Raw genomic sequence first — 11,083 nt, forward strand, 5'->3', positions numbered from 1 at the left:
AAGCCTCCAATTTGTTTATACTCTTTGGATGTTTTTCCAGCGATGTGCAGGATCCTTGCAGAGCCCACCACAGGTTTATATATAAAATCATGAATGAGACAGGACTGCTGTGGAACGCACCTCAAGCTGTTTATTTCCCAGCTTTATTTATATCAGTCTCATTACTTGGTTAGGAAATGCAAGGATGCCAGCAGCTTGTCCTCAGCAGCAGCCAAAGAACTCAGTGTTACAACTCACTTTAAAAGTTTTTTAACCAATCGTACAAAGTGAAAGCATACTGACAGTAGATTTATCCAACCACTATAAGCACACGTACCTTTGGTTGAAACAATTCTTGCTTATTTAGAATACCTGCTTATAAGCCTTAAAATACAATTTCACCTCTGATTTTAAGGATTCCCACAGCCTACACCCAAGGTGGACAACAGTCATGAGATTTTCAGGCAGATATAAGTTTGGTCTGTTTTCATATCAGAGGTTAATTGTCCAATTACAGCTTCAGGTCGTTAAGTCACATTCCTCCAGTTTGTTCTCCCCAATTTACTTTTGTCTATACTTTACAGGCCTGAGGCTGTGATGATAACCTTGGTTCTCAGGCCTGGAAGGATTGTTTTGTCTGACAAAAATATGATGAGAGCTTAGTAACTGAGACAGTAACAGCTGGTCTCTAGCTGCACAGATAAATTACCCATAAGAGACACCAACTCAAACATCCTAGCTCATTAAAGAATAGAAGTAAACAAGTCCCTGGGTATGATAATTATAGGATGGATTCAAACTCAAACAGGGGACCTCAGCCACTCCCATTGAATCCTGAATGCAGACAGATCATTTTAACTATACCAAACCAGCCACCAGCTGTGCCACAAATGCCCACTGCTTTTAGCAAGCTGGACAGTCCACAGCACATTGCAGCCATACAAGCTACTGCACTGGAGGAACAACTTCTGCAATCCCAAGATTTGCTGGGAGATGTAAGAGCCATTGAGGCTCAGACAAAAACTGTTGAGAAAACCCTCACTGCTTTACAGCTGGAGCCCATTAAAGGGCCATGTTTTAACTGTGGAAAAGCCTTTTGAAAAACTACTGCTTTGAGGCAGTGAAAAATGCAAAATTACCTAATATTTGCCCTTGGTGCAGAAAAGGGAGGCATTATGCAAACCACTGTCACTCCAAATTTGACATAGACAGGAAGCCTCTGTCTGGAAAATTCAAAAACAGTGCGCAGCACCACCACATGATTGAAACAAATAATGGCAGCTCAATCACAAGAAAACTTAGGCAACCCAAAACAGATGCAATTTGTGAAATCACCAGTCATCTCCCAAGCAATCCCACCTTACTACCCCCAGGGGCACAGTGTGAGCTGGCAAATTCTAAATTATACTTTTTGAAAGACTTTTGCTATGAATTTATACCCACAGGAATTACTGGTACTTCACAACAGAGACAAGACTTTTTAATTATAGGCAGAGGCAGGAATATAATTCTTGGATTTTCAGTTTTTCCAGCTGTTGTTTCAGTAAATTGTAATGAAGAGCTGATGGTTTTAGCTCTTGCTTCTAGTGCTCCAGTGGTAATTCAACCAAAAACACTAATAGCTATTGCTATTGCATTGCCAATGACTATAGCTAAGCAACACATATATTGAGAGACTCTGCTTTTAACTAAGCGAGCTGTATACCGAGAAATGCTGCTTGAGAGCTTTAGCCTGGCTCCTGATGTCCTTTGGGTAGAAAGTGTAAGCAGTGAATGGCCACAGCTGACTTGCAGTCTAACACATCGTGGTAAAACACTTTACATTACAGGCATGATGGACACTGGCACAGATGTCACTGTAATTTCTCATGTGTTTTGGCCTAGCAATTGGAATCTCTTGGCACCCATGGGTGCTCTCACAGGAATTGGAGGAGTCACACTGTGTCTGCAAAGTGAATTCATGGTTACTGTTAGAGGTCCTGAAGGGAAGACAGCGATCATCTGTCCCTTCGTGGTGCATAGACCCATCACAGTATGGGGGCGAATTGTAGTGTCCCAGTGGGGAACAAAATAGAGGTGAGTTTTTGATGGGAGCCAGCTGCCACTCTGAAGTTATGGAAAACTGACATCCCTGTTTGGGTAAGTTAGTGGCCTCTAGCAGAGAAAAAACTAAATGCCCTAAAAAAAACCAGTATATGAACAAAAAAGGTCACATCAAGCCCACAATGGATTGCCTAGTGTTTGTCATTCACAAGAAAACTTCTGATTCCTGGAGATTACTCCACAACTTGAGAAAGATCAACAAAGTGATAGAAGACATGGGACCCCTGCAACCTGGACTTCCTTCTCTTTCAGTGATATCAAGATGATGTCATTGACTTAAAATACTGTTTTTTCGACATTCTACTGCATCCAGAAGATGCTCCTTGATTTTGCCTTTTCAGTTCCAGCCATCAATAGAGGAGAACCACTGCAATGATGTCACTGGACAGTTTTACCATAAGGGATGAAAAATTCTCCAACAATTTGTCAATATTCTGTGGCACAAGCTTTGTTTCCAGCCTGACAAAAACACCCACTGTCAAGGATTTTACATTACATGGATGATTTACTCATTGCAGTTCCAGCTCAAAAAAAAATGGAACAGACTTGATACAGCGTCATCACTGAAGTTCAAAATGCTGAATTGGAAATTTTTGCATCAAAAATACTAGAAATCCCACCATGGAAATATTTAGGATGGAGGATGACAGAACAAGTAATCAAGCCAGAAAATATAGCTCTGAACCAGTGTCAAAACCTTGCAAAATTTACAACAGCTTGGAGGAGAAATTAATTGGATCAGACTTGTTTTGGGAATCACTATGATGAACTTGCCCCACTTTTTAACTTATTTTGAGGAGACTGTGACATCAGATCTCCTAGAACTTTAACACCTGAAGCTCAAAAAGCCCTTGAAAAAGTCACTGAAGCTTTCAAAAAAAAAGACAAACACACCGTTGTGCTCCATAAGAGCCCTTTTTTCTTGCAGTTAGGAGAAAAAATGCAACTTCATGGTCTCATATTTTAGTGGGACACTTCTGAAAAAGATCCTTTATTAACCATAGAGTGGGTTTTTCTTTCTTATAGGTCTCCAAAAACAATTTTTACAACCATGGAGATGACAGCTCAAATCATAATTGGAGCCAGAACAAGATTGCTAACTATGGCAGGCCAAGATTTTGTAATAATTTATTTACCTGTGAAAAGCAATTACCTTGATTGGGCTTTTCAAAATTCAGAAGACTTACAAATTACATTGTTAAATTATTCAGGTGTTTGTTCTATTCATTACCCATGCCACAAATTGTTGCAAGTAAAATTAAGTTTTAGAGAAAAACCCATGCTAAGTGAAGAGCCTTTAAGTGCTATAACTCTTCACTGATGTATCAGCTAAAACACACAACTCAGTAATAGTATGGCAAAATCAAACAAGCAAACATGGGAGTCAGATGTTCAAACAGTAGAAGGCTCTCCTCAGATTGTTGAATTGGCTGCAGTAGTTAGGGCATTTCAGGTCTTTTCTGATCCTTTTTAATTTAATTACAGATTCATCTTACGTTGCTAATATTGTCAAAAGAATAGAAGGATCAGTTTTAAAGGTTGTTACAAATGATACCCTATATTGTTGGCTTTTGTGTCTTTATACAGTTTTGTAATACGGAACTAACCAATATTTTGTCTTTCATATTACCGCTCATTCCTTGCTTCCAGGATTCATGACAGAAGGAAATGCAAGAACAGACAAACTGATGATGGTTGTTTCAAACACTTTGCCAAACATTTTTGAACAAGCAAAACTGAGTCACGCCTTTTTCCATCAAAATGCACAAGGACTTGGGTGAATGTTTTGCGTTTCCAAGGGTCAAGCAAAAGCCATTATTGGTGCTTGCCCTGTTTGTCAGCTTGTACAACTTCCTGTTTCTACAGCTGTCGACCCATGAGTGTTACAAAGCCTGCAACTATGGCAAACAGGTCATCAAATACCCATCTTTTGGGAAATTAAACAATATTCATTTGTCAGTAGACACTTTTTCAGGTGCAGTTTTTGCTTCTGTCCACTCAGGAGAAACAGCTAATCATGCTTGTCAACATGTTCTACAAGCTTTTGCTTCATTAGGCATGCCCCAAGAAATAAAAACAGACAATGGCCTGCATACACAGCTAAAAATTTGCCACATTTTTAATGGATGGGGCTGTTCATCACACTTTTGGAATTCCCTACTCTCCCACAAGTCAAGCAATTATTGAAATGACACATCACACTCTAAAACACATTTCAGACCACCAAAAGGGGGAAATAGGCCAAACCACCCTCCAGATGAGGTTGAGTGAAGCTTTCTATGTTTTTAATTTTTTAAATAGCTCATTTGTAGAACCCAATCCACCAATTTTTATACATTTTTCAAATAACACAAAAAAAGGCTAAACTGAAAGAAAATCCTCCAGTTTTAATTAGAACCCCTGAGACAGGACAAATTGAAGGTCCGTTTCACTTAATAACCTGGGGCAAAGGGTTTGCTTGTGTTTCCACAGGTGCAGGACATAAGTGGATTCCAGCAAAGAACATGAAGCCATATCACGCACAAGAGCACACTGACAATTCTGCAAGCAGGGAAATGAGTATGCAGATATGAGCCGCACAGAGATTACGGCTCATGCCTGATGTCCCCTTCCCAACCGGCAAAAACCGTGAATCTTGGGTTTTACATCAATGTTAAAACTCAAAAAATCATTGGTATCATAGAACTCTTTGGCAAAAGCAAGTGTCCATTGTATTAAGAAGAAACCAAATATATCCAAATTTGCAAAAGGGAGTGTAAACAAGACAATTTAGTACCTTATAGTTGTCCAGTCCCTGGACAAATTTGGGAAGACACAAAAGCCGAATGTACCAAAATATTTACAAGAAAATTAAGACACCGGCAAGTCTTTTGCCAAGAGCAGCTGAACAAAAACACAGAGTTAGATCAAGCAATATATTGGTCCTTGATAGTTTTGCTTGCTTGCTTTTGCAGTGCATATATGCCTGTAGGTAAACCAAAAACAAATGTTTGAGTTGCTTTAGCCAAGTCAGCAGGCTCAGACACCATATGTTTGACCTATTTAAGCCCAGACAAACCCTTTGTGAGCTGTTTGGTCAGTGTGCCACTGCCAGCAAAGTAGTGGCCCATGCCTAACCACGACAACTATTAACATGCAGTTGCCAGTGAGACAAATTGGGCCCCTGATCTTCTTAAAAAACCCTTTGAACCTCAAGGATTGGAAATTCTTGGTTCTTTGGCAATGGAATTTTGTGCTGAGTTTCAGTATCAGGGAGATTCACAATTAAATGTTACTCCCCATCATCCTGTGTGCAGAAACTCAAGTTTTTGGTGCAATTGTACCACTCCTGTGCCCCCTAAGGGTAAGACTGTTTTATTGACAAATTCCCATGGAAATTGCCAAAAGGGTATTGGCTCATTTGTGGAGATAGAGCCTGGCAGGGCATTCCCTCAAAAATTAAAGGTGGCCCATATAGCATCGGACATCTCACTGTGATAGCACCTAGTATTAAAAAAGCCATCAAGAAAAACATAGAGGATGAAATCTGCCTATCATTATGAAGAAAACTGTAATAGCAATTTTAAACCTGGAGCCCTGCAAAACAAGTTGCATCAGGTTTGTTTTTACCTCAACTTGCCTCAGCTGTAGTATTGAAACAATTGGACCGATTGGGGTGTTGGTTGAGCAAAGAAATCAATACTACTTCCACTGTATCACTCCCAAAGTGATATGATGACAGATGTTAGTGCTGTCAGACATGCAGCCTTACAGAATGGAGCCACCATTGATTTTCTCTTACTGGCACAGGGACATGGTTGTGAAGAATTTGAAGGACTGTGTTGTCTGACCAGAATCCATCTGATTCAGAATCCATCCATAAACAGCTTCAAAAGCTGAAAGATTTGGCAAATCAAATTAAAAAAGATGATGGATCCTGGTTAGACAAATTGTTTGAAGGATGCAACTTTGCAAACTAGGTTTAAATGTATTGATTGTTATGGTAGCAATATTAGTAATAGTGCCTTGTGTACTTCAGTGTGTGCAGCAAATGATGAATAAGACCATCAAAGAAGTTTTTACAGTTCAGAAAAGAGGGGGAGATGTAAGAAATAGATTTGTAAAGGATTCTCAAAACCTGACTGAAAGCTGACACAGTCTTGTACATTTGTATGCAAACTCTGAGATAAGGTGTGCTGGCTTAGAAAGGCTATGGAATAGAGATGACATTGTTGAGAGAGAGATTGAACTAGAAACAAGTTTCAGACAATGGCCTTGCAAAAGGACCTGATATTTTGGAGAATTAGAACTGTGAAAGATGCATTGTAGCAAGACCACATAGGTGATTGGTGTTAGAAGTATTAGCAGCATTGTGTGGTAAAAGATAATAGGCTGAAAATTATTTATAAGGTGTTGCAGCCAGGAAATAGTTTGGTTTCTAATAGAATGGCATTGAGTTTTACATCTCTTATATCTCACCCTTCAACAAGACTGATGTTGGAATAAATTATTTTAAAATGCCTCTCATTTGCCCTGTCTCTGTAAAGTTGGGATTTTCCAATAGATATATTCTAGTCATAGGCTTTCCACAAAACGAACAAACATTTCTTTTTGTGCTGTGTGCCCAGATAAGCTGCTACATGACCACTGTCTTGACAGGATCGATGCTGAGGAGATGCAGCCTCATAAATGGAGGCAATGTGCTCCTGGTTTCACTGGGGCCATTGTGAGGAGCTTTAAGGGCTGGTCTCTGAGCCAGAGTGAGTTTACGTTCTGACTCACCATTAGCTAGTGGTATGGAGTTACATGTATTCTGTTATACACATTTGAAAGAGTAAATCTCCTTAAGTCCTCTCCATCAGTATAGTTGTGCTTAGGCTCAGAGGCCTTTTCCAACAGTGGACTTCAGCCCTTTTTGAGTTTCAGGTGGAGGCAGATGCAGAGGGACTTTCTACAGCTGTGTCTTGCCAATGAAGTGTGCAACCCACATCTCAGCACAAACGGAATATGGAATCTGGCTGAACACTTCTGGAGTAAATGGGATGCCTTTGCCTTCGAAGACAGTCGAGGCAAACTATTTAAACTGTGTTATACAACGGGCTTTATTAATACAGGAATTTTAATTTAGCACTGCGAAGGTTATGTGTGCTGTGTGTTACATGCTTCTAGGATGGAGGTTGAGTTTTCCTCAGGGTGCAGCTGGTTGGAAGCACAAGAAACTGTTGTGGCTTCTGGGGTTTGAGCAGATCAGCCAGGCAGCAGTGGACCATGAACAAAGCAATGCAGGACTGGAGGGTCAGCAGTGACCGGTTCTGCTGCTGGGAATCCAGCTGGGAGAAGGATTATTTCTGCATAAGGGAGTTCCCTGCAACTCTGATGCAGTGCTCACAGTGCTTCATCCACTAAGTGAATGTAGCAAAAGAAGTACTGAATCACTTGTTTGTAAATGGGGTACCATAGTTTTTTTAATTGTGATATTATTAGAGAACCTTCTCAAATGAAGACAGTAAAGTTTTAAAGCATCTTCTGAATCAAACTATTGTCTCCTATGACAGTTTCTCTCAAGGTAGTGATAATGTTGGTCACATCTTCCAAGAGCATCTTTGAAAGCAAAAGACTTCTTTTTATCTTAGATGCCAGTTACGGTGGTTGTGTTTCTCAGTTAGTCAAGGTGGTTAATACAAAGCACTTGACCTCATCGGCATTTTCAGCTACTGGTTTTACAGCCAGGTGTTTGCTGTCATGAGTTAGGCTTTTGTTAATTAGGTCTTCATATATTCTGCAAAACACTAACAGATTTGTTCTCCCTGCACACTCTTCATTCATTGCTACAGAACAGCAGAAAACAATTTCGCTCTGGCAGTGTATTTATTACAACACCATATGTTCTGTGTTTACTTATGCTGTACAATTAAGTGATTGTACTGCAAATCATGGCCAAGTTCCTGAATAGCTGGAGCCTATACATAAGCTCTTAAATTCATGTTTAGGTTCCCAAATAGAAGGTCTCGTTTTCAAGTATTGAGTCCATCCTGACTCTTGCTGAGTTTTTTGACTCATCTTTGCTATAACATGCTTAACTCTCTGTAGCTGATGACTAACCTGTGTGAAGTAGGGTTCATCAAAAACCTGATTTTGCTCTCAGTATTATTGGAAGCTCTTCAGTGTCTCTTAGTGAGGGTTTTTTTGAGGTTTTTCAAGGTTTTTCACCAATGTGTGAATGCAATAAGGCTTTCTTTCCTTTCTCTATGTTAAAATTTCAAGGAAATTCTGATTCATTATTTCAGGAGCTGAGTTAGATTCTTTCCTCTGGATCATTTTAAAAGAAATTGTTTAAGCATCAAATATGTGTGCTGGCTGAAGCAGCAGATGTGTGAAAGGGTGGGTGTTGCTTTGCTTTATGCTGCTTATCCTTGGGAAGAGGATGCTGTCCTTAATCTGTGGGCTCAGAAGCACAGCAGAAGGACCTAGAATAAAACAATGACAATATTCTGTGAAAGTATATCATGCACATGGATGCTTCTGAAATATATTGCTGAGGATAACTTAGGCTTTCTTTTCAAAAGAAAATCATACCAATGCCTTTCAGAAAAAAAGAGATCTTATGTGATGAGGGGAAAAGGAAGGAATTATTCCTCATAGTGGATAAAAGTAAATAAATTTAGATGGCCCTAGGAACAGGAGGATTTCGTGCATGGTAAATCAGCAGAGTGATCTGGCACAATTGCAAAGGTGACTTGGAAAGAATTTCCCATTTTCTTTTCAGATGTCTTTCATTTTTTTCTAATCACATGCCTTGATGTACCAAAATTTGAGGCATTTTCAGTAATTAATATGCATTTTTTCTCACACAGAGGCTGCTCTTGAGAAAATAATTTTGTTTTGTAAACGTTATTTGTCTGAGTCTGACTGCATGTTTCCATTCCCCTTGCAGAGGCACAGCAATAGCTGGAATTGTTTTCGGAATAGTATTTATAATGGGAGTGATTGCTGGGATTGCCATCTGTGTCTGCATGTGCATGAAGAGCAACCGTGAGACTCGAGTAGGGGTCATCCGAACAACACACATCAACACCATCAACACATACCCAGGTGAGGAAGCAAAGTGACAGCCCTGCAAGAGTGCCTGTGGTCATGGCAGGAGTGTTATCCTTGGATAGTTACAGCTCCACACTCATGATCTGATTATTAAATTTCTTAGAAATGCCTCCGCCCAAATTAAGATGCAAACGAGACCATATGCCAGTGACAGTAGTATGGGTTTTGTTTGACATGAGAGAGAGAGAGAGAGAGAAAGAAATAGAAAATAGGTGGGGAGACAGAAAGGTAGGTGACAGAGATGGAATAAGGAAAATATCATCACTCTGTGGATCCCAACTATGTTCCATTGATCCTCTCCAGCTGGTCTTCTTGGTGGTGATGGTTCCCCTGAAAAGTATAGAATACGATGGCCTAATATGGCTCAGGCTAGGTAGGAAAACCCAGGCACCTCCCTGGGGCAGGGTGAGTTTGCTATTGTCTCTTACAACAGACTCTGGGTTCATTGCATCACGTGCAGTCCTGTGGTGCAAGGCTTCAGGAATGACTCTGGGGGGTACTTTGTTGGGGGAATGTCCCATGGATGTGGCCTGTGGGGTTGGGGGTTCCACAGCTGGGCCAGTCTGTGTAGGGGAGGATGGGTGTTCACTGCTTCTGACCAGAGGTTACACCTGAAACCTCCTGCCCCTCCTCGTTTTGAGGGAGAAGAATCTTTGCTGGGTTTGGCTTTTTTGTGGATACATTCCCTCAGCCTTGTTTGTTTTTCCCTAGGCCTGAGATGATTGAACAATAGCATCTTATCTAGGTGGTTTAACTTACAGTCTACAGTTCCAGTCAGGGATCTTCAGGGAGGCTTCTTTGGTTATAGCTTCTTTATACAGTTTTTGTTATAATGGGCAAAAATCTTTTATATCAATGTTTGAGGCATGAACTATTTCAGTCTCTGACACAAAGTAAATGAGGAATGTGACTACAGCAGGAGGGTCTTCTCAGTCTGGAGGGGAACAGCACAGCTCCTGCTGAGAAAGGCAGGACAGCTCAGTATGCAATGTCTGGCAGCACAGCTCTGTCTGGGAGGGTTTATTCAGCTGCTAAGTGGGCTAAGGAGATCTGGCCAGGTGACACACTTCACAGATGGTGGCTCATGGTGCCTGCAGGAGTGTGTCAAGTCCTTGCTTAGGGCAGTGCTGCATTTTACAGGGCAAACCATCTCCCTGTGCCAGAGGCTCTTTGGCAATAGATCAGTTGTTCTGTAAAGGACAATAAAAAATGTTTTTACAAATACATTAATGGTAGAAGGAAGGGTAAGACCAGCCTTAGTTCTTTATTGGATAAGGGAGGGAACTCAGTATCTGCAGATGAGGAGAAGGCAGGAGTGCTTAATGCCTACTTTGCCTCAGTTTTTAGTGGGAAGATGACTTGCCTTCAAGATACCTGTCTGCCTGGGCTGGTTGATGGTGTCAGCGAGCAGAATGGTCCCCCCATTATCCAAGAGGAGACAGTCAAAGAACTATTGAAATGCTTGGATGTTCATAAATCTATGGGACCTGACGGGATCCACCCCAGGGTAATGAGAGAGCTGGCAGATGAGCTTGCAAAGCCACTCTCCATCATTTACCAACAGCCCTGGCTCACCGGTGATGACTGGAAGCTGGCCAATGTGACACTGATTCTGTGAACCTGAGCTGACTGGTTTTTGCTCAGAGTTCACAAGCACTGCTTGGTGCTGCAGGATCCCAGGTGACTTCTACAAAAGCACATGGGCATCTCTGCAGGGTGTTCTGTACTGCATGTGCCAGGAGGGACTGCTGGCTAGGATGCTGTGCTCGATCTCTGCATCCATCTGGCATCATGCCTGAACTGGAATTTGGAATACACATTTGGACAATGGTTATAAAATCATAGAATGCCTTGGGTTGGGGTGGCCCTTAGAGATCATCCAGTTCTGCCCCCCCCCCCCCCCCCCCCCTCGGGGGGGGAGGGG

At 41.2% G+C, this 11,083-nt stretch overlaps 1 protein-coding gene across 1 annotated transcript in view; it reads left to right on the forward strand.

Annotated features, from left to right (window-relative positions):
• CYYR1 (cysteine and tyrosine rich 1) overlaps nucleotides 1-11,083 on the forward strand; it is a 61,461-nt gene that overhangs the window by 47,350 nt on the left and 3,028 nt on the right. Inside the window, exon 5 of the mRNA XM_041414774.1 lies at nucleotides 8,996-9,153. Coding sequence (XP_041270708.1) covers nucleotides 8,996-9,153 — 158 coding nt within the window. The remainder of the gene's footprint in view (nucleotides 1-8,995; nucleotides 9,154-11,083) is intronic.

The sequence above is a fragment of the Onychostruthus taczanowskii genome, unplaced genomic scaffold (genome assembly GCF_017590055.1).
Source record: "Onychostruthus taczanowskii isolate IOZ18803 unplaced genomic scaffold, ASM1759005v1 scaffold47, whole genome shotgun sequence".
In the NCBI taxonomy this organism is placed as follows: Eukaryota; Metazoa; Chordata; class Aves; order Passeriformes; family Passeridae; genus Onychostruthus; species Onychostruthus taczanowskii.